The sequence below is a fragment of the Zea mays genome, chromosome 4, assembly GCF_902167145.1.
Source record: "Zea mays cultivar B73 chromosome 4, Zm-B73-REFERENCE-NAM-5.0, whole genome shotgun sequence".
In the NCBI taxonomy this organism is placed as follows: Eukaryota; Viridiplantae; Streptophyta; class Magnoliopsida; order Poales; family Poaceae; genus Zea; species Zea mays.
Window position 1 is genome coordinate 163,508,114 of NC_050099.1, and position 24,170 is coordinate 163,532,283.

At 56.3% G+C, this 24,170-nt stretch overlaps 1 protein-coding gene across 1 annotated transcript; it reads right to left on the reverse strand.

Annotated features, from left to right (window-relative positions):
• Nucleotides 1–22,503: 22,503 nt before the first annotated feature.
• LOC100278528 (uncharacterized) lies at nucleotides 22,504–24,087 on the reverse strand. Its single transcript, NM_001151773.2, has one exon. The coding sequence runs from the start codon at nucleotides 24,028–24,030 to the stop codon at nucleotides 22,873–22,875; it is 1,158 nt and encodes a 385-aa protein (NP_001145245.2). The 5' UTR covers nucleotides 24,031–24,087; the 3' UTR covers nucleotides 22,504–22,872.
• Nucleotides 24,088–24,170: the final 83 nt, after the last annotated feature.

The window sequence follows — 24,170 nt, forward strand, 5'->3', positions numbered from 1 at the left end:
CAGGGCTCGGACTCGGGCTAAGTCCTGGAAGACGGCGAACTCCGCCCGACCCAGGGCTCGGACTTGGGCTAAGTCCCGGAAGACGGCGAACTCCACCCGACCCAAGGCTCGGACTCGGGCTAAGTCCCGTAAGACGGCGAACTCTGCCCGACCTAGGGCTCGGACTCGGGCTAAGTCCCAGAAGACGACGAACTCCGCTTCGCCCGACCCCAGGGCTCGGACTCCGCCCCGGCATCAGCCGGCGACCTCCGCCTTGCCCGACCCAGGGGCTCGGACTCAACCTCGGCCACGGAAGACAGACTCGACCTCGGCTTCGGAGGAGCTTCCACGTCGCCCAACCTAGGGCGCAGACCAGCCACGTCAACAGGAGGCACCATCATCACCCTACCCCGAGCTGACTCGGGCCACGGGGAACAAGACCGGCGTCCCATCTGGCTCGCTCCGCCAGATAGGCGATGATGGCGCCCTGCATACTCTGTGACGACGGCGGCGCTCAGCCCCCTTACGGAAGCAAGAGGACGTCAGCAAGGACTCAACAGCTCCGACAGCTGTCCCTCCGCCAGGCTCCATCACTCCTCCGACGGCCACGACATCACACCAGCTGGGTGCCAAGATCTCTCTGGCTGCCACAACGGCATGTACTTAGGGCGTTGGCTCTCCCCTGCTAGACACATAGCACTCTGCTACACCCCCATTGTACACCTGGATCCTCTCCTTACGCCTATAAAAGGAAGGACCAGGGCCCTCTTAGAGAGGGTTGGCCACGCGGGGACGAGGACGAGGTACGCGCTCGCTTAAGGCCGCTCGCTCCCTCTCCCGCGTGGACGCTTGTAACCCCCTACTGCAAGCGCACCCGACCTGGGCGCGGGACGAACACGAAGGCCACGGGATTCCCACCTCTCTCACGCCGGTCTCCGGCCGCCTCGCTCTCCCCCCTTCGCGCTCGGCCTCGCGCTCGACCCATCTTGGCTGGGGCATGCGACGACATTCACTCGTCGGCCTAGGGACCCCCCGGTCTCGAAACGCCGACAACGAGCCATCACTTCGAGTTGTTAGACTCAATATGAAGTGCCTAGCTCTGATACCAATTGAAAGTCCCCTAGAGGGGGGTGGATAGGCGAAACCTGAAAATTATATTTCTAAATACAAACTAGATCCCTTGATTAGTGGTTAGAACAAGATTCACAATTATCGGAGTATAAAACTAAGTCCTTTGCTTGCAATGAGTATTGTTTTCAAAGAGTGCGGAATTTAAACAATGGCAATACTACTAGAAATGTTAGTGGAGAATAATGCGAGAGGGCTTAGATACGAAGAGGATAAACACAAGTTCTTTCTTGCAAGGAGTTGCTTCTTTAAATGAGAATTTAACATGAAGCAACACAAAATAATATTAGCAAAGAGTAGCGCAAGAGAACTTAGAAAGGGAGAGAATAAACAAATCACAAGCAATAAACACACGAGACACGGATGATTTGTTTTACCGAGGTTCGGCCCTCGAAGGCCTAGTCCCCGTTGAGGAGTCCACTAAGGACGGGTCTCTTTCAACCCTTTCCCTCTCTCAATCGATCCCCAAGATCGGCGAGCTCTTCTTCTCAAGGATCACTTAAGACCCCGCAAGGATCACCACACACTTAGGTGTCTCTTGCTAGCTTTACAAGCCTCCAAAACTTTGGAGGAAGTTCAATGGGAGTCAAAACTCCACGCACAAATGAACGCAAGATGTAGCACACATTTTCTCTCAATGAATCTCACAAGGCACTAGAGCTAAACTCTCACAAGAGGCTTTCTTTTGCTTGCTCTCTCTTTTGTGGCACTTGTGTGGTTTGTAGTGGTCTAAATCTTGTGTATATGATGGATCAATGAATAGATGTGGTTGGGAGGGTTTGGATATGTCAACTATATGACTTGGAATGTTGCTTCGGCTCCCACTCCTTGAAGTGGCCGGTTGGGGTGGTATTTATAGCCACCAACCAAATTGTAGCCGTTGGAGAAGGCTGCTAGCGATGGACACACCGGACAGTCCGGTGCGCCACCGGACAGTGTCCGGTGCGCCGCCACGTCATCTTGTCGTTAGGGCTTGGAGCTGGTCGATTGTTAGAGGCTTTGTCCTCATGTGACACCGGACAGTCCGGTGTCACACCGGACAGTCCGGTGTCCCTCTGACCTGCTGCTCTGACTTCTGCCGTGGTACTGTGTTGCACTGTTCATCCAACAGAGTCGACCGTTGTGCGCAGATAGTCGTTGCTCCGCTGGTTCACCGGATAGTCCGGTGGCACACCGGACAGTCCAGTGAATTATAGCGTAGCTGCACCTGGGAAACCCGAAGCTGCGGAGTTGGAGTTGATTCACCCTGGTGCACCGGACACTGTCCGGTGGTGCACCGGACAGTCCGGTGCGCCAGACTAGGGAACACATCGGTTTCCTTTTTGCTCCTTTCTTTTGAAGCCTAACTTGTTCTTTTTATTGGTTTGTGTTGAACCTTTGGCACCTGTAGAATGTATGATCTAGAGCAAACTAGTTAGTCTAATTATTTGTGTTGGACATTTCAACCACCAAAATTATTTAGGAAAAGGTTTGACCCTATTTCCCTTTCACCATTGCCATTGGCCTTCTTGATCTCCATGTTATCCTTCTGGTAGAACCCAATGCCTCTCAGAGCATCTGCAATGAAGTCATCGAATCCAATGGCAATGGCAGACTCTACCTTGGCCCCATAAACCAGCCTCTGCATTGCAAGACAGGTAGGAAAGTTAGACATGATTCGATAATTTCTAGTTGTGCCTATGAGTTTAGGCAACCAAAACAGTGGGGTATGAACCTTGGTTCGGGAGAGATGAACTACACCAAAGCACATCTCCAACATCGTCCAAATCTCTTCAAGGATCATACTCTAAGTGCGTGTTTGGGATGGCTCCAGGTTCCAACTCTAGTGTGGAGCTATAGTTTATAATATCAATTCAAATAATTTAAAAAATAGACATGTATTCTAAAGGCTTACAACTCCAACTCCATGATTTTCTGGAGCACCCAATGATCTGCTCCACCAACTCCAATAGTGTCGGGGACCATAATTAGGGGTAAGCTCAAGACTCCTAATTCTCAGCTGGTAACCCCCATTAGCATAAAGCTGCAAAGGCCTGATGGGTGCGATTAAGTCAGGGATCAGTCCATTCGAGCGACTCGATCACGCCTCGCCCGAGCCTAGCCTCGGACAAGGGCAGCCGACCCCGGAGGATTTCCGTCTCGCCCGAGGCCCCCCTCCAACGGCGGACACATCTTCGGCTCGCCCGAGGCCCTGCCTTCGCTAAGAAGCAACCCTGACTAAATCGCCGCACCGACCGACCAAATCGCAGGAGCATTTAACGCAAAGGTGGCCTGACACCTTTATCCTGACGCGCGCCCTCCGGCAGAGCCGAAATGACCGCCGTCACTTCGCCGCTCCACTGACCGGTCTGACAGAAGGACAGCGCCGCCTGCGCCACTCCGACTGCAGCGCCACTTGATAGAGTGATGCTGACAGGAAGCTAGGCCCTGCCAAAGGCACCATAGGAAGCTCCGCCCGACCCAGGGCTCGGACTCGGGCTCAGCCCCGGAAGACGGCGAACTCCGCTCCACCCAACCCAGGGCTCGGACTCGGGCTAAGACCCAGAAGACGATGAACTCCGCTTCGCCCGACCCCAGGGCTCGGACTCGGGCTAAGACCCGGAAGATGACGAACTCCGCTTCGCCCGACCCCAGGGCTCGGACTCGGGCTAAGACCCGGAAGACGGCGAACTCCGCTCCGCCCGACCCAGGGCTCGGACTCGGGCTAAGACCCGGAAGACGACGAACTCCACTTCGCCCGACCCCAGGGCTCGGGCTCGGGCTCAGCCCCAGAAGACGACGAACTCCGCTTCGCCCGACCCCAGGGCTCGGACACCGCCCTGGCCTCTGCCGACGACCTCCGCCTCGCCCGACCCAGGGGCTTGGACTCGGCCTCGGCCATGGAAGACAGACTCGACCTCGGCTTCGGAGGAGCCTCCACGTCGCCCAACCTAGGGCGCAGGCCAGCCACGTCAACAGGAAGCGCCATCATCACCCTACCCCGAGCTGACTCGGGCCGCAGAGAACAAGACCGGTGTCCCATCTGGCTGTCTCCACCAGATAGGCAATGATGGCGCCCCGCATGCCCTGTGACGACGGCGGCTCTCAGCTCTCTTACGGAAGCAGGAGGGCGTCAGCAAGGACACAACCGCTCCGACAGCTGTCCCTCCGCCAGGCTCCGCCGCTCCTCCGACGGCCACGACATCACACTAGTTGGGTTCCAAGATCTCTCCGGCTGCCACATTGGCATGTACTCAGGGCACTAGCTCTCCCTCGCTAGACACGTAGCACTCTGCTACATCCCCATTGTACACCTGGATCCTCTCCTTGCGTCTATAAAAGGAAGGACCAGGGCCCTCTTAGAGAGGGTTGGCCGCGCGGGACGAGGACGGGACAGGCGCTCTCTTGGGGCCGCTCGCTTCCCTCACACGCGTGGACGCTTGTAACCCCCTACTGCAAGCGCACCCGACCTGGGCGCGGGACGAACACGAAGGCCGCGGGATTCCCACCTCTCTCGCGCCGGTCTCCGGCCGCCTCGCTCCTTTCCCCCCTTCGCGCTCGCCCACGCGCTCGACCCATCTGGGCTGGGGCACGCGGCACTCACTCGTCGGCCTGAGGGACCCCCCGGTCTCGAAACGCCGACAGTTGGCACGCCAGGTAGGGGCCTGCTGCGTGTTGACGAACAGCTTCCCGTCAAGCTCCAGATGGGCAGTCTCCAACAACCTCTCCAACCCGGGACGGTGCTCCGTTTCGGGAGTCTCGAGTTCATGTCCCTCGACAGCAGCTACGACATGATACTCCTTCCACCGTCGCGCGACAACGACAATGGCGGCCGACAGCCCGCCCGCCGGCGGTGGAATCGACGATGTCTTCCCCGCATGGCGGAAGAACAACATTCGAGCTCGCCCCGTCCTCTCCCCCGCCAACGGAGGAGGAGGCAGGGCAACCAAGGCCAAGCAGGAGGTCGCGCCTCGTCGGCTGTCGAGCGAGTCGACGTCCCTAGCACCCCAACGGGGGGCGCGTTGGGCGTCGACCTCGCGTTTGAGACGAAGGCGATCGCCGTCTCCCCGCGACACGCCAATCCCGAGCAAGTGGACGACGCCAGCGCGCTTGCGAAAAGCTTGCAGGACGTCGCCCTCGTACCGGAGGCGACGATGCAGTCAGCCCTCGACGTGACTTCATCACCGCTCGATGACCAAAAGGTACCAACCGATTCCCATCCTACGTCATTTGTACTCAGCCTCAACCCGCCTAGCAATCTCGCTTTGGCGGGCGCCCTTGTAGAGGCGAGTACAAACCCTCTGGGGTTTCGCTTGCGGTCGCCTTGGGACCGGCTGACGGACGTCTCGACCTACGGGCCCTCTGGGTCCGAGGAAGATGACGACCCCAACATCTATTGGGATTTCTCTGGATTTGGCAACCCCAGTGCCATGCGGAACTTCATGACCGCATGTGATTACTGCCTCTCCGACTGTTCCGACGGTAGCCGCAGCCTCGACGACGAGGACTGCGGCCCAAGCCGCGAATGTTTCCACGTTGATCTAGGGGTCCCTCCGAAGGCAACCATCTCGGCATGCCAGAGGACGGTGCTCCCCCTGGGCCGGTGCCTCGCGCTGACATCCCGCGGGAGCTAGCTGTGGTCCCCGTTCCGGCGGGGGGTTACGACCCACAGCTTGAGCAAGTCCGCGGGGCGCAGGCCAGGATCGACGAGGGAGCAGGAGCGCTTGAGCCGATCCGCCGGGACGTCGGGCAGGCATGGGCGGGCCAACCCCCGGCCGGAGAAATACGTCACCTGCCCCAGGGTCTCTAGCACCGCGTCGCCGATGTCGTCAGGGTCAGGCCACCACCTGCATCCAGTGGGGTCGGTCAGAACCTGGCCACAGCAGCGATGCTCCTCCGCACGATGCCGGAGCCATCCACCACCGAGGGTCGGCGAATCCAGGGAGAACTCAAAAATCTCCTGGAAGGCGCCGCGGTCCGACGGGCCGAGAGCACTGCCTCCCGAAGGCAAGGATACCCCTCGGAACCTCATGCCGCGACCTCCCGATTCATGCGGGAAGCCTCGGTCTACACCGGGCGCACGCGCAACACCGCGCCTGCGGCCCCGGGCCACCTCGGCAACGAGCGCCATCACCGCGACCGTCGAGCCCACCTCGACGAGAGGGTGCACCGAGGCTATCACCCCAGGCGTGGGGGACGCTACGACAGCGGGGAGGATCGGAGTCCCTCGCCCGAACCACCCGGTCCGCAGGCCTTCAGCCGGGCCATCCGGCGGGCACCGTTCCCGACCCGGTTCCGACCCTCGACTAATATCACAAAGTACTCGGGGGAAACGAGGCCAGAATTGTGGCTCGCGGACTACCGCCTGGCCTACCAACTGGGTGGAACAGACGACGACAACCTCATCATCCGCAACCTCCCCCTGTTCCTCTCCGACACCGCTCGCGCCTGGTTGGAGCACCTGCCTCCGGGGCAGATCTCCAACTGGGATGACCTAGTCCAAGCCTTCGCCGGGAATTTCCAGGGCACGTATGTGCGCCCTGGGAATTCCTGGGACCTCCGAAGCTGCCGACAGCAGCCGGGAGAGTCTCTTCAGGACTACATCCGGCGATTCTCAAAGCAGCGCACCGAGCTGCCCAACATCACCGACTCAGATGTCATCGGTGCGTTCCTTGCCGGCACCACCTGCCGCGACCTGGTGAGCAAGTTGGGTCGCAAGACCCCCACCAGGGCGAGCGAGCTGATGGACATTGCCACCAAGTTCGCCTCTGGCCAGGAGGCGGTCGAGGCTATCTTCCGAAAGGACAAGCAGCCCCAGGGCCGCCCATCGGAAGATGCTCCCGAGGCGTCTACTCCGTGCGGCGCCAAGAAGAAAGGCAAGAAGAAGTCGCAAGCGAAGCGCGACGCCGCCGATGCGGACCTTGTCGCCGCCGCCGAGTACAAGAACCCTCGGAAGCCCCCCGGAGGTGCCAACCTCTTTGACAAGATGCTCAAGGAGCCGTGCCCCTATCATCAGGGGCCCATCAAGCACACCCTTGAGGAGTGCGTCATGCTTCGGCGCCACTTCCACAGGGCCGGGCCACCCGCGGAGGGTGGCAGGGCCCGCAACGACGACAAGAAGGAAGATCACCAAGCAGGAGAGTTCCCCGAGGTCCGCGACTGCTTCATGATCTATGGCGGGCACGCAGAGAATGCCTCGGCTCGGCATCGCAAGCAAGAGCGCCGGGAGGTCTGCTCGGTGAAGGTGGCGGCGCCAGCCTACCTAGACTGGTCCGACAAGCCCATCACCTTCGACCAAGCTGATCACCCCGACCACGTGCCGAGCCCAGGGAAATACCTGCTCGTCGTCGACCCCGTCATCGGCGACGTCAGGCTCACCAAGGTCCTTATGGACGGGGGCAGCAGCCTCAACATCATCTACGCCGAGACCCTCAGGCTCTTGCGCGTCGATCTGTCCTCCGTCCGAGCAGGCGCTGCGCCCTTCCACGGGATCATTCCCGGGAAGCGCGTCCAGCCCCTCGGACGACTCGACCTTCCCGTCTGCTTCGGAACACCCTCCAACTTCCGAAGGGAGACTCTGACGTTCGAGGTGGTCGGGTTCCGAGGAACCTACCACGCGGTGCTGGGGAGGCCATGCTACGCGAAGTTCATGGCCGTCCCCAACTACACCTACCTGAAGCTCAAGATGCCGGGCCCCAACGGGGTCATCACCGTCGGCCCCACGTACAAACACGCGTTCGAATGCGACGTGGAGTGCGTGGAGTACGCCGAGGCCCTCGCCGAGTCCGAGGCCCTCATCGCCGACCTGGAGAGCCTCTCCAAAGAGGTGCCAGACGTGAAGCGTCATGCCGGCAACTTCGAGCCAGTGGAGACGGCTAAGACCGTCCCCCTCGACCCCAGTGGCGACGCCTCCAAGCAGATCCGGATCGGTTCCGGGCTCGAGCCCAAATAGGAAGCAGTGCTCGTCGACTTTCTCCGCGCGAACACCGACGTCTTCGCGTGGAGTCCCTCGGACATGCCCGGCATACCGAGGGATGTCGCCGAGCACTCGTTGGATATTCGGGCCGGAGCCCGACCGTTCAAGCAGCCTCTGCGCCGATTCGACGAGGAGAAGCGCAGAGCGATAGGCGAGGAGATCCACAAGCTAATGGCAGCCGGGTTCATCAAAGAGGTATTCCATCCCGAATGGCTCGCCAACCCTGTGCTTGTGAGAAAGAAAGGGGGAAATGGCGGATGTGTGTAGACTACACTGGTCTCAACAAAGCATGTCCGAAGGTTCCCTACCCTCTGCCTCGCATCGATCAAATCGTGGATTCCACTGCTGGGTGCGAAACCCTGTCTTTCCTCGATGCTTACTCAGGGTATCATCAAATCAGGATGAAAGAGTCCGACCAGCTCGCGACTTCTTTCATCACGCCCTTCGGCATGTACTGCTATGTCACCATGCCGTTCAGTTTGAGGAATGCGGGTGCGACGTACCAGCGGTGCATGAACCATGTGTTCGGCGAACACATCGGTCGCACGGTCGAGGCCTACGTCGATGACATCGTAGTCAAGACAAAGAAAGCTTCCGACCTCCTCTCCGACCTTGAAGTGACATTCCGGTGTCTCAAGGCAAAAGGCGTCAAGCTCAATCCCGAGAAGTGTGTCTTCGGGGTGCCCCGGGGCATGCTCTTGGGGTTCATCGTCTCCGAGCGAGGCATCGAAGCCAACCCGGAGAAGATCGCAGCCATCACCAGCATGGGGCCCATCAAGGACTTAAAAGGTGTACAGAGGGTCATGGGATGTCTCGCGGCCCTGAGCCGCTTCATCTCGCGCCTCGGCGAAAGAGGCCTGCCTCTGTACCGCCTCTTAAGGAAGGTCGAGTGCTTCACTTGGACCCCTGAGGCCGAGGAAGCTCTCAGGGACCTGAAGGCGCTCCTCACCAAGGCGCCTATCTTGGTGCTCCCAGCCGATGGAGAAGCCCTCTTGGTCTACGTCGCCGCGACCACTCAGGTGGTTAGCGCCGCGATTGTGGTCGAGAGGCAAGAAGAGGGGCATGCATTGCCCGTTCAGAGGCCGGTTTACTTCGTCAGCGAGGTACTGTCCGAAACCAAGATCCGCTACCCTCAAGTTCAGAAGCTGCTGTATGCAGTGATCCTGACGAGGCGGAAGTTGCGACACTACTTCGAGTCTCACCCGGTAACTGTGGTGTCATCCTTCCCCCTGGGGGAGGTCATCCAGTGCCGAGAGGCCTCGGGCAGGATTGCGAAGTGGGCGGTGGAAATCATGGGCAAGACCATCTCGTTCGCGCCTCGGAAGGCCATCAAGTCCCAGGTCTTGGCGGACTCCGTAGCCGAATGGGTCGACACCCAGCTACCGACGGCTCCGATCCAACCGGAGCTCTGGACCATGTTTTTCGACGGGTCGTTGATGAAGACGGGAGCCGGCGCGGGCCTACTCTTCGTCTCACCCCTCAGGAAACACCTACGCTATGTGCTACGCCTCCATTTCCCGGCGTCCAACAATGTGGCTGAGTACGAAGCTCTGATCAACGGATTGCGAATCGCCATCGAGCTAGGGGTCCGACGCCTCGACGCTCGCGGCGACTCGCAGCTCGTCATCGACCAAGTCATGAGGAACTCCCACTGCCGCGACTCGAAGATGGAGGCCTACTGCGATGAGGTTCGGCGCCTGGAAGACAAGTTCTACAGGCTCGAGTTTAACCACATCGCTCGGCGCTACAACGAGACTGCGGACGAGCTGGCAAAAATAGCCTCGGGGCGAACAACGGTTCCCCCGGACGTCTTCTCCCGGGATCTGCATCAGCCCTCCGTCAAGATCGACGACCCTCCCGAGCCCGAGGCGACCTCGGTCCAGCCCGAGGTACCCTCGGCACGGCCCGAGGCACCCTCAGCTCAACAAGAGGTACCCTCGGTCCCCGAGGGCGAGGCATTGCGCATCGAGGAGGAGCGAAGCGGGGCCACGCCTGATCGAAATTGGCAGACCCCGTACCTGCAATATCTCCGCCAAGGAGAGCTACCCCTCGACCGAGCCGAGGCTCGGCGGATAGCGCGACGCGCCAAGTCGTTCGTCCTGCTGGGCGATGAGAAGGAGCTCTACCACCGCAGTCCCTCGGGCATCGTCCAGCGATGCATCTCCATAGCCGAAGGTCAGGAACTCCTGCAAGAGACACACTCGGGGGCTTGCGGCCATCACGCAGCGCCACGAGCCCTCGTCGGGAATGCTTTCTGGCAAGGCTTCTACTGGCCAACGGTGGTGGCTGACGCCACTAGAATTGTCCGCACCTGCGAAGGGTGTCAATTCTATGCGAAGCAGACCCACCTGCCCGCTCAGGCTCTACAGACGATACCCATCACCTGGCCCTTCGCTGTGTGGGGTCTGGACCTCGTCGGCCCTTTGCAGAAGGCGCCCGGGGGCTACACGCACCTGCTGGTCGCCATCGACAAATTCTCCAAGTGGGTCGAGGTCCGACCTCTGAACAACATCAGGTCCGAGCAGGCGGTGACGTTCTTCACCAACATCATCCATCGCTTCGGGGTCCCGAACTCCATCATCACCGACAATGGCACCCAGTTCACTGGCAGAAAATTCTTGGACTTCTGCGAGGATCACCACATCCGGGTGGACTGGGCTACCGTAGCTCATCCCATGTCGAATGGGCAAGTAGAGCGTGCCAACGGCATGATTCTACAAGGGCTCAAGCCTCGGATTTACAACGACCTCAACAAGTTCGGCAAGCGATGGATGAAGGAACTCCCCTCGGTGGTCTGGAGCCTAAGGACGACGCCAAGCCGGGCCACGGGTTTCACGTCGTTCTTCCTGGTCTACGGGGCCTAGGCCGTCTTGCCCACTGACCTGGAATACGGCTCCCCGAGAACGAGGGCCTACGACGATCAAAGCAACCAAGCTAGCCGAGAAGACTCGCTTGACCAGCTGGAAGAGGCTCGGGACAAGGCCTTACTACACTCGGCGCGGTATCAGCAGTCCCTGCGGCGCTACCACGCCCAAGGGGTCCGACCCCGAGACCTCCAGGTGGGCGACCTGGTGCTTCGGCTGCGGCAAGACGCCCGAGGGAGGCACAAGCTCACGCCCCCCTGGGAGGGGCCATTCGTCATCGCCAAAGTTCTGAAGCCCGGAACGTACAAGCTGGCCAACAGTCAAGGCGAGGTCTACGACAACGCTTGGAACATCCAACAGCTACGTCGCTTCTACCCTTAAGATGTTTTCAAGTCGTTCATATACCTCGCACCCACGCAAAGTTTAGTCATCAAGGAAGGGTCGGCCTCGCCTCGGCAAAGCCCGACCCTCCCTCGGGGGCTAAAAGGGGGGGGGTAACCCCCTCTGCATCGAAATTTTCCTCGAAAAAAGGTCTCTTCTGCCAGAATATCTTTCGTGCTTTTTGACTACTTCAAAAAGTGGATCCTGAAAACGACGGAGTACACGTAAGCAGCCAAGGCTGACCGAGCCGAGGGACTCCTACGCCTCCGGGATACGGATACCTCACTCATCACCTTCTGCGATAAGTAACTCGCGTTCGGATAAAGTGATTCCGCGGACCGAACAAGTCTTCATGTTCGGAAGTTCTTCTGCCGAAGCAATCCTTCAAGCCTTCTCGACTGAGTCGGTGGCAGGGCCTCATGGACGGGTGAAAGTACGCGTAAGCGGCAAGGCCGACTGAGCCAAGGGACTCCCACGCCTCCGGGATACGGATACCTCACTCATCACCTTCCACGAGAAGCAACTCCCACTCACACAAACATCCTTGTTACCGATAAAAAAGTCCAGATACTCGAAACAAGAGGAAAGGAGACGCAGCTTTACAACACAGCGAGGGCATGTATTCTGGCCTCGGCGGCTGCAGAAGGCATACGCTACAAGACACTCTGACCCTGCAGGCTCGGGTCTTGATGCTGGAAGGGGGCAGCAACACCCTCGGCATCGACGACACCTTCGGCGAGGCCCGACCTAGCCTCGGACGGCGACACAGTCCGAGGATCTCCGCTCCGAAGGACGGCGTCATCACCACGCCCGGGCAATCGCTGCCAGGGACTTCTCCGGGAATCCGGCCCGAGCAGGCGGCTCGGCCGGTTGCCCCTGGGGCCTCGGCCGACCATCTCCCAAGGGCGCCAGCCCGACCTGAGGCCTCGGCTGATCAACTCCGATGTCGGTCCCGCCAACGGACAACCCGGCTAGGCTTCGGCCAACCAGGTTTCATTCTCGAGCCGACTCTGCCTCTGTTCATACTAATATCGCTACCCCTGGCCTCGGCTCATCGAAGAGCGGCCGAGGGGTCCCTTTAACTAAGCTAGAGGAGCCTCGGACAGCAAGGCCGACCGAGCCGAGGGACTCCTACGCCTCCGGGATACGGATACCTCACTCGTCACCTTGACACGGGGCGACTCATGCTTGGTGAAGCGGTTCAGATAATCAACAGACGAGTCTTAGCGCTCAAAAATGAGGAAAAAACACGGCTCCGTGCCGAAATTACATACATGTTCAGGCCTCGAAAGCCGAAATGAACAAAAAACACCGGCATTCGAAGTGCCGTCACAAACGGAACTCCGGTTCCCCCCTCCGCAGGTACGAACAGCCCCACTCGATAGGGGTGGGCCTGCGGAGCAACAGAAGACCGGCGAACGGCGCACCGTCACCCGCTCCAGCAGCGGCGACGACGACGACTTCTGCTCCGGGGGGCCGAACAGCGGCAGCACTGACCTCAGGGCGAATGCTGCTGCCAGGAGGCCCACGCCCATGCCCAAACTCGTGAGGCAAGGACGGGCAGAAGGCCGTAGAGTTGGAGGTCAGCCCGTGGCCGGCCTTGGCTATCAACGCCGGCGGAAGAACCTCTTCCAGCTGCCGTGGCAGACGCCGGCGCTGCGAGCGGCTCCGAAGCCACTCGCGTCCGAGAGCCAGGCACGGTGCAGCTGCCGGCGCCACGGACGACGGCCGCCCTTCCCTCCAATCACTGAGTGAAGGAGCGGGCCGCCGCCCACGCAGGGGCCGACCCCAACTCGGCACACTCTCCTCCCCAGCCCTGGTGATGAAAATCCTTGAGGCTGAGGGAGGGGCAGAGGCCGCAGCCCGGCTCGCTTTCCCCTACCATCAAGCTAGAGGTCACCATCTTGGGTGACCGCCGGTGGAGGGGTGCAGCCGGGCTGCATGATGAAAATCCTTGAAGCCGAACGATGGCTGAAAGGTACCAACTCCCACGGAGTTGCGTCCCTCCAACGACGAGGCAAAAAGACGGCGGGTATCCCCCATCCGGGGGCTTGGAAGGTGGAAAGACGCGGTGCATAAGGGAGCGAGAAGACACGGTCGCCTTTCGAAAGGGGTCACCCTCCTTTTAAAGGCAACTCTCCCCGCTTGCACCCCCAACCGTCACGGGCTGAGTCTTCTCCAACACGCTCCAAAGCCCTCCTCTGCGGCGCGGGGGCTGGGTCCCGACAGTCGTGCAGACCGGCTCCGAGCAGAAGAAGCCAAACCGCCGCGCGTGGTGCACGCAACCGCCCAGCGGTTACAAGTGACCCTCCACTTTTGCCCAGACCAACGGGTGAAAGAGGCGGGCAGCCATGCAGGCGGCATGCAACCGCGCCAAGTGGACGCGCTTCTCCGACTCCCGACACGCCAGCATGGAGGCCCAGGCCCACGCGTCGCGCAACCGGCGCGCCGGATGCTGCACGAAAGCAACTGCACCGCCACTTGCGCCACCACCACGCCTCCTCGATTGCGGAACCAATACCGTGACTCGAGGCGACCCAGCGCGCGACCCAGCAGCGCCAGCCTGACGCGGCGGTCAACGCGACCAAAAGTGGGCCGGCAGTAATGACGGTGGCAGGCGCGCGGGAGCAGCGGTCACGTCGCCAGCCAAGCTCACGTCCCATCCGGGGGCAGCAAGAGAACCCCCTCTCACGGCGTGAAGACAACGCGCCCGTGATCCGTTCCTCGAACGGCTCGCGCACGCGCAACGGCCGCCCCACCAACTACTCGCCCCGTCGCATTAACTCCGCGGCTGGACAGGCGGCGCTTCTGGCAGGAGCAGCGGGCGACGCTTCGCCTTCGCCGAAACAACCGCGCCAAAAAAGGTACGCCTCGTCGTTCGGTTTCGTATCCTTTTCCCTTTTTCCTCTTTCTCTATCTCTTGCGACAGGGACCGGGAAAGGGGGATACTCCGAAAGGGATCCTTCCCCGTGAAGGAACCAGGCTCCGAGCCTCCTTACTGATCAGAGGTTCGAAGGCTGGCCCCCCGAAGGGTTCAACAGCCGCCTCAGATCGCGTGGGCCCTACACCCACTACTGGTCAGAGGTTCGAAGGCCGGCCCCCCGAAGGGTTCCACGGCCGCCTCAGGCTACTCGGGCTCCGCGCCCATTACTGATCAGGGGTTCAAAGGCTGGCCCCCGAAGGGTTCATAGCCGCCTCAGACGCCGAGCGAGGGATGACCAGGGGTACGTTCGATACATAACCAAGGCTCGGGCTGCGCTCCCGAGGTACCCTAGGACATTTCCGAGACCAGCGGGAGCGATCTTGTAACGGAATCCCATCGGAGGGAGGCATCGAGCCCTCGGACCCCGTCGCCAGGGGACCGGGTCCGGCAGATCACCCGCAGGTACTTTTGGGCGTGCCTCTGGGCCCCTAGCCGACCCCTAACGAACGGGGCACGGACGTCCACTCGGATTACCCGCTTGCAGCTCACCGGAGACACCATGTTCGGCGCCCATCGAGGGTAACATGGCGCTCTCCCCCCCCTCCTCCTTGCGGAAAGGCGACGCAGGGGCGTATGTAAAAAAGCCGAGTCTGTCCCTGATCGCCCTCTTGCCCTGTGCAGAGGCTCGGGGGCTGCTCTCGCAAACCCGGCTCCGGCCAAACCGTTGACAGCGTCAACATACCAGCCCGAGAACTTGGGCCCCGACCGTACACCCGGGCTACGGGCAGCTCGCATGAGGGAACAACCAGACCAGCCGAAGCATTACGCAAGGCATTAAGACCTCGAAGGAGTGAAACCACTCCTCCGAGGCCTCGGGGGCTACACCCGGCGGGTGCGCTCGCGCGCACCCACCGGAACAAAATGCAACCGAGAAAGGCTGGTCCCCTTGCAAAAAAGTGCGACGAAAGCCTCCAAGCGAGTGCAAACACTCCCTTCGAGGCTCGGGGGCTACTGTCGGGGACCATAATTAGGGGTACCCTCAAGACTCCTAATTCTCAGCTGGTAACCCCCATCAGCATAAAGCTGCAAAGGCCTGATGGGTGCGATTAAGTCAGGGATCAGTCCATTCGAGCGACTCGATCACGCCTCGCCCGAGCCTAGCCTCGGACAAGGGCAGCCGACCCCGGAGGATTTCCGTCTCGCCCGAGGCCCCCCTCCAACGGCGGACACATCTTCGGCTCGCCCGAGGCCCTGCCTTCGCTAAGAAGCAACCCTGACTAAATCGCCGCACCGACCGACCAAATCGCAGGAGCATTTAACGCAGAGGTGGCCTGACACCATTATCCTGACGCGCGCCCTCCGGCAGAGCCGAAGTGACCGCCGTCACTTCGCCGCTCCACTGACCGGTCTGACAGAAGGACAGCGTCGCCTGCGCCACTCCGACTGCAGCGCCACTTGATAGAGTGATGCTGACAGGAAGCCAGGCCCTGCCAAAGGCACCATAGGAAGCTCCGCCCGACCCAGGGCTCGGACTCGGGCTCAGCCCCGGAAGACGGCGAACTCCGCTCCGCCCAACCCAGGGCTCGGACTCGGGCTAAGACCCGGAAGACGACGAACTCCGCTTCGCCCGACCCCAGGGCTCGGACTCGGGCTAAGACCCGGAAGACGACGAACTCCGCTTCGCCCGACCCCAGGGCTCGGACTCGGGCTAAGACACGGAAGACGGTGAACTCCGCTCCGCCCGACCCAGGGCTCGGACTCGGGCTAAGACCCGGAAGACGACGAACTCCGCTTCGCCCGACCCCAGGGCTCGGGCTCGGGCTCAGCCCCAGAAGACGACGAACTCCGCTTCGCCCGACCCCAGGGCTCGGACACCGCCCTGGCCTCTGCCGACGACCTCCGCCTCGCCCGACCCAGGGGCTCGGACTCGGCCTCGGCCATGGAAGACAGACTCGACCTCGGCTTCGGAGGAGCCTCCACGTCGCCCAACCTAGGGCGCAGGCTAGCCACGTCAACAGGAAGCGCCATCATCACCCTACCCCGAGCTGACTCGGGCCGCAGAGAACAAGACCGGTGTCCCATCTGGCTGTCTCCACCAGATAGGCAATGATGGCGCCCCGCATGCCCTGTGACGACGGCGGCTCTCAGCTCTCTTACGGAAGCAGGAGGGCGTCAGCAAGGACACAACCGCTCCGACAGCTGTCCCTCCGCCAGGCTCCGCCGCTCCTCCGACGGCCACGACATCACACTAGTTGGGTTCCAAGATCTCTCCGGCTGCCACATTGGCATGTACTCAGGGCACTAGCTCTCCCTCGCTAGACACGTAGCACTCTGCTACATCCCCATTGTACACCTGGATCCTCTCCTTGCGTCTATAAAAGGAAGGACCAGGGCCCTCTTAGAGAGGGTTGGCTGTGCGGGACGAGGACGGGACAGGCGCTCTCTTGGGGCCGCTCGCTTCCCTCACCCGCGTGGACGCTTGTAACCCCCTACTGCAAGCGCACCCGACATGGGCGCGGGACGAACACGAAGGCCGCGGGATTCCCACCTCTCTCGCGCCGGTCTCCGGCCGCCTCGCTCCTTTCCCCCCTTCGCGCTCGCCCACGCGCTCGACCCATCTGGGCTGGGGCACGCGGCACTCACTCGTCGGCCTGAGGGACCCCCCGGTCTCGAAACGCCGACAAATAGATACCCACATGGATTGCTACCAACATCTAAGATCAAGCAATGAAGAAGGCAACCATAACTCCCATTATACAATATCCAAACTTTGGTATTCAACTATGGACATATTTATACATACTACACCCCACACAAAAATCCTATATTCAAGAAAGTATCAAACACCTAACATGTAGCTTCTAATAACATCCCACACACCCAAATGAGTTGTGTTTGGATAGAAGTGCTTGGAAATAAGCTATCCATGTGCTCGAACCATGATTAGGCCTTTTCTCTTTTAGTTCTCTAAAAAGATTTTCGCCTCCCCTTTCTCTCTCTTTCTCTTTTTTGTGACTTCTTGTTGGGTTTCAAATATAGGCTACCCCAACTTGTTTGGGACTAAAAGGCTATGTTGATGTTGATACAAATTTCTATAAAATAGCCAAATAGCTTACCCAACTTTAGAAACTCTATGCTCTACATCGTGGTTGTACATTTCGTAGATGTGTAGATGTATTGTCCGGACTTAACACCATCATTCCCATCTTCCTTCAAGCGGCGTGAAACAAGCCACATATGGAGAACAAGCAATGAAAATGGTGTCTTAAATGTTTTCTCCAACTAAAAAACTACAAAGGTACATTTAAGATATTTTTGTCTCAATATATCATGATCGTAAAAAGATAAAAGTTCAAATAAACCAGGTATCAAAAGCTCAAGCACACCTATCATGATACTGATTTCTGCCTTGACAAATCACTCAACCTTTGGTTTTGCGCAAGCTACGAATTAATTCTCACCATGAAAAAATATAATGTGTACCAGTAGAAACTTTGTATCTTTGGTAGGTGTCGTCCACTAACATGTGCTTGTGCACCTCGGCATGGATCATCTCCTGCATCACTGCCACCAGCTTGTCACTGAACGGGTACAATGACTGAGACAGAGCCACATGCGTAGGAAAGGTGGGATGGAGGAGACTGCGACGACATGAGCGCGAGGGAGAGATATAGAAAAGAAATGCTAAGTTTACTCTTCACTCTAGCTTAATGAACATTCAGCAAAAACGTTTTTGGACTTAAACGATATCCAATTTCCAAAGATGTTTTATTATGATTAGATATATTTGTAAACACAGTATGTCCCCTTGTACCCATTTTGATCCGCGAGACAAAATGTTTTCAACCTTATAACATGAAAAATATATAGAAATCGAAACATTTTTTGTTATTATCAATGTTATATTACTGATATGCATGTGATATTTTTCCTAAAGAACATGCAATTTGTTGGTTGTTTGGAACTAAAAACAAAGTGAATAGCACAACCAAATCCTATTGTACCAAAGCCTATTACAGGTTGTACCAATATTTGAATGAGTAGTCGAACCTGCACATACCTATATTGGGATAGGGTGGTTCCGGTGGTGGATAGTTTAGGAAGTGATCCACCAAGTACCGAATAGTTTTCAGATCATCCACAGTGGGATTTATCTAGGGTTAAATCGTTTGGTGGCTTTAGTAGAGACATGAGTGTGTGGGATGGTTTGTGGGGTGTACGTAGTTTAGTTTAAACTGGTGGGTTTAAGGGGTAGAGATAGAGATTATTAGATGTAACAAATCATTATTCTAAACCAAAATGAACACATTTTCACAATGAGTGGTCTATTGATAAGTTAATTATTTATTTTTATCATTAAATATTACATAAAAACATCGTCACATGCAAGTTCAACGGGTTTCCCACGAAGAACGAGAACGTGGAAATGCATCCTTGTTTATTCATCGGAGGAGATTTATTTCCCGTTTACATCCCCGTGGGGAAAAACTTTCCCCATCCCTATCCCCTAAGGACCGATTTGGTGACCAGAGAATTGGATGGATCCATGTGAGAGGAATTTTGAATAGCAAGAGGATTCCTCCCCATGGATCCCCTCCAATTCCTTTGTCACCAAATAGGCCCTAATGACCAGGGAATTGGATGGATGGATTTCCTATCCCTCTCAATCACCTCAAATTCTCTTATCACCAAACAAGCCCTATTGAGGAATCGGGGCTCGAGGCTCATTGCCATCTCTAAACCAAAAGCGGGCTAACGAATCGGACCGTTAATCCCCTAGTCATCCGATCCGACCAACTTGTAACAGATAGGGGTAACGGATTCTGATGCTATAGGAACCCATCCCTTTCTAGGGCTAGATAAAATATCGATGGCTCGTGAGATTGCTTAGCTCGGCTCGACTCATTTTAATTTTATCATGAGCTAAGCCAGCGAGCAACCATCTGTCAGAAAACAAGCCCACACTTGTGTTGGATAAACTAATAAGCAATGAACTTTGTTAATTTGGTGTTAGATAGACGTGATATGTGAAATTGTGAGTATTATTACTCTTTTGTAGTGTTAAATTGGTCTTCAAATTAATTAGTAATTGATTATGTTATTTTATATGTGTGTATTGTTTTTTGTTGTGGCTCACGAGCTAAATAAGACAACTCGAGCTTACGAACGAGCCAAATTAAGCTTAGTTCCTCAACAAGCCGAGTTAACTCGTTACCTTAACAAGCTAGCTCGAGCTTGGTCGAACCAAACCGGCTCGATATACAGCCTGTCGCGCCTGTCGCTTCCTCCTCGCATTTTGGCCAAGTCGAGCCTTCCTCATATTCATAGCCTCATAGGTTTGGGCCTTCGCCACCTTCATGGCTCCCTCTTTGCACGCGCAACCACAGGCTCACGGGAAAGGGCATGGGCTATGTACCATGTGTTTGGTTGGTTGCATCAGGAGAGCTAGACTCCTCACATGCATTGACTACAGTTGAGCGCATGTTTGGTTCGCTGCAGCTAGAAAACTAGGCGCGCATGCACTGGTGCAGCCTAGGCTTATTTCGTTGCATCCACAGATACACAGGAATCAGCCGTATCCCGCGGGACATGATTGGGCGAGCCTGCATGCGCTCGCGCATGCATCCAATCATACGTATACAGTCTGATTGGATACCTGCACATGAGCGCGTAGGCTCCCGCGAGGGTGGCTGTGTGGATACGCCATTTTTGAGCGTTTCTGCGGATGCAAGTGAAATGACTTATGTTGCATCTGTTCATGCAAGCCACATCTCCCGCGTACAGGTAACCAAACAGTGGCTCACATAAAGTCAACGCACACGTTGATACAGAATAAAATGATACGGGCAACCAATCAAGTAGATAGTGACGGGTGGCGACCGTACCGCGCCATCACGGTGACGGGAGACCAACGCGACTTGGGAGAACTTCAGTGGAGGTGGCACATGTGGGCACGTGGTAACGCCTAGCCGGAATGACAAGCTCTACGGTGCCAACTCCATGCTTGCCTCATCTGCTTGAGAGGAATGTCCCTTGGCTGCTAGATAAAATTCTCATTCAAAACTAGAGCTAGACGAAATGATCGTGGCTCGTTGGCTCACTCAGTTTGTGGTCTCGGCTCAATTTGTTTAAATTTTTTACGAGCTGAGTTAACATTCTAGCTTGTTCGTTAACGAGCCAGCTCGTGAGCTATCGCATTTTAACAAAACGAAGCAATATGCATATCATTTATGTAATAATTGATGAACACATTATATGTATGTGTGGTGTTTATGACATATGAGTTAGACTAATGATTGATGAACTGTATCTATGTGTTAAATTGATCTATGCAAATATAACTGTGGGTTAAACTGATTAACGTATGTGTGAATTGTGAATTGATGAGTTATTAATTTGGGGTTATATTGATGTGGTTTGTGAAATTATGAGTATAATTATTATTTTCTATTGTTAAATTAGTTTAAAATTAACTAGAAATCGATTATTATATGCATATTGTTTTTTTTTCTCTGACTCGCGAGCTAAACGAGCCGAGCTCACTCTATTGGCATGGATTTGAACTGAACCTATACTCTTGGATTTTCGAAAGCAGAGTGAACAATCCCATCATTTCATTGCGTGCAGCGATCTGGTAAACAACATATACCATGTGATTAGTTGTTTGTGCGTCGAGCGTCTGGCTCGTCGCAGCCTGGCTGGTTAGATATGCGCTCGAACCACGTCTCCGCGGATGCAAGCAAAACTGCTTGATTTGGCTTTGATTGCACTTGCATATCCAAGCCTCGTTTGTCCCATACAGACAGCCAAACATCAATGCACGTGGAGAGCCTAGTTAGGCTCGGGCGGGTAACCAAACATATAGATATTTAATAGTATGTAGTACAAGAGGGATAGTTGACATGCTTTCAGCAGACATCTGGTCATATAAACACCTTAGAATACTTTCATCAAATATGAAACTTCCAAAGCATACTATACATAATCTCATGAAATGTTTCAGTTTCCTTCGTAAAAATTCTAGAATAATTCCCCAAATATTTCTAGAGTAGGATTTATGGTCCTCTTGTCCATTACGTTGCTCAGATAACAGAGTCACAAGAGAGCAGGCAGTTAGCGAACTACATTCTACAAATAAAGCAGTTGAACTTGCAGTTGTCTAGATTAGTTCTGTTTTTTTATAATATATAGGTGAACGCGTTGACTATTGACCAAAGAAATAAAGGCAATAAGATAATAAAGGATCTAAATCAGCGATAGGAAAAAAAAACTCGGCCGAAGAAGGAAACACCGTACTCCCGGTATTCTATTAAGAAAACCTTTGAACCCTAGCTTCCCATCACTAACGGGCCGAGCGGACGGAACATAACAAGAGTATTTTTTTAACCAAATCCGAAATTCACCTTCGAGGGGATCAAACCCGAGACTTGGAGGTGCACTCGAAAGCCTTAACTATTACCTTAGATGCCTTTTCGCAACAAGCTAAAGGGTATATTTCGTTTGGCTTTTGTCCCATAAAAACCAAAAGCCAACCAAAGGGCTGGATCCAGGAAGCAGCTTTTGCTAAAAGCTGACTTTCTCGTAACGCAAAACTAAAAGCACCCCTAAACCTGCTTTTAGTGGCTTTCGGATGGAACTGTGAAAATATATATCGAAGAACTTTTAACGACTATTAGTGGTTTCCACTAAACTGTGTTTAGCTTTTTAACAGCTCACAACCTACAACAGCTTTTTCCACAGCTCACAACCAACAACAACTTTTTTCACAGCCATAGCACAACCAAGCAGACTCAAAAGAATAGAAGCAACAAGCTAAAAGAACTCAAGTCCTTCAACAAAGTTGTTCGTCTTCTGTTAACACACGAGGTTACCCTCAACTAATGCCAAGACGAGCTTAAGCATCCTGGTCAAGGCCCCATGCACCCGAGTCAGTGGACCATGGGATCTTTCTTCTCCCTAACAACATGAACACGTCAGTCTCAGGTCCTAAATAGTTTAGCTACTCTACCACTATGTTTCACATTCAAACAGAGAGATTGTAAGTATAAAGAAAGGAGGATAGAGAAATCTGATGGAGGATGGTTTGCTTCAGGCACTGGCAGGGAGGACACCAGGCACCTCCAAGGATCACTCCATGGCATCACGCCAAACCATTGTACCCTAACACAAGATCAGAAACCGTTCTGTTGTGTTTTCCCCATTGCCGAGTGTGAAGGCCGACATCCATGCCAACAATATATTCTGCTGCCTCTGTAACAATACTTGACTTATTACCTTGGTCCAAAGTGTTTAAATTGTTGCGATTGGTAGACAGATCAAAGCATCTGGTGCCTGTGGGAATCCTTTCTTCACTCATACATTCTAGTTAACAGTTAACAAATCCCATGCCCTGTGACAAGAAAACAGCACACATTGGTACCATTTTCACTTGCAGACAGTTTGTCAACCTTATTGCACCCGCGAGAACAAGGCCACGGGCAAATGTTTTCGATCACATAATGGGAAGAGGGTAATGCTCAAACCCCAACCAGCAGCTATGCACCGATGATGTTCACCTTCCTCTGAATATCAACACAGCCCAATCAGCAGCAGCTATGCACTGATGATGTTCACCTTCAATATCAACACAGCAAAACTGGGAATTACCGATTGCCATCACCAAACAACACCTTATAAAACCGCCTCCTCTCCTCTCTTTTCTCTGCACTATCCAAGCGCGCCGCTTCCTCATCCTCCACCTCTTTCTCTTTCTTTACCTCAACCTCCCCTCTCCTCCTCTTCTTCTCAATATTCATCCCTCGCCGCCGTTGGTTATACTCATGCAGCCCCTCCTGCATCAGCTCCCCGAGCCGATCCTTGGCCAAGACCACCGGATCCTTCTCCCTCAGCTCTGACCCCTCGTAACCTTCGCGGAGCACCACTGTATGTATCTTGTACCGATTCGACACGTAAAAGAGGCAGGGGTGCCGGAGCAGCATCCTCGCCGTGTCCTCCGGTAGCCCAAACTCCCTCCTAAAATGCTCCAGCTTCAAAATCGACATCTTTCTCCACAGGGTGAGAGAGAGGAGCTCGTGCACCAAGGCCACCGATCGCTTCTCGGCTTCGGCATCCGTGCCCGGCAAGGCCCACTCCGAGTAGGGCGAGATGTAAGGCGTGGAGGCGTTGAAATCCTCCATCTTGGCGTGTGACTTGACCCATGAGGCCGGCAGCGAGCAGCTGAACCGTGGGGTCGAGTCGCTCGCGGCCTCGACGGCGGAGACGGCGAGAGAGGGAGCCCATCTGACGAGCTCTAGCTCAGCGGCGTTGCGGCGGTGCGGGTAGGGGTTTGTGAGGCGGAAGAGATCGGTGTTGGCGGGGACGAGGCGGAGGAGGTAGTCATCGGGGAGGCCGAGAGGGCCCCGCAGCGCGGCGAGCTTGGAAACCTGTAGGCGGCGGCCGCGGGCGAGCATGAGCACGCGCGCGAGGCGGTCCGCCATGGCCGGCTCGGAAGCCGCGACGGCAGCCTCCTCCGCGTGGACGAGCGCCGCCATCCGCTTGGTGAAGCCGAAATGGGGTTCCTGCTCACCGCCACCATCGTCCGCGGAGAAGACCTCGAAGCAGGAAGGGTACTTGCTGAGCCAGTTGGCGGCGCGACCCATGAGATCGAGTGTCTTGAAGCGGGATTGGAGGAAACGCACGGGCGCCGTGCGGGACGGGAAGCGGAGTAGGAGGCGCTTGATCTGGTTGTTGACGACCCAGCGGCGGTTGCGCCGGAGCGCCGCCTCCAGGGCAGGGTCCTTAGGGGACGACCACCGTGCCATGCTCGCCGACGACGCACGCCAGCGGACGCCGCCGGGATGGGGCGTCGAAACGCCGCCGAAAGGGTTAACGCGAGCGGGGCTCGTGGGCTTCAGCCGTTGTCTGCAAATGGGCTTTCTGTAGCACTTGGGTGACTTTCTCT

What these genes read in the sequence shown, in the direction of transcription:
- LOC100278528 (NM_001151773.2), bottom strand. Translation starts at nt 24,030, where the DNA reads ATGGCACGGTGGTCGTCCCCTAAGGACCCTGCCCTGGAGGCGGCGCTC.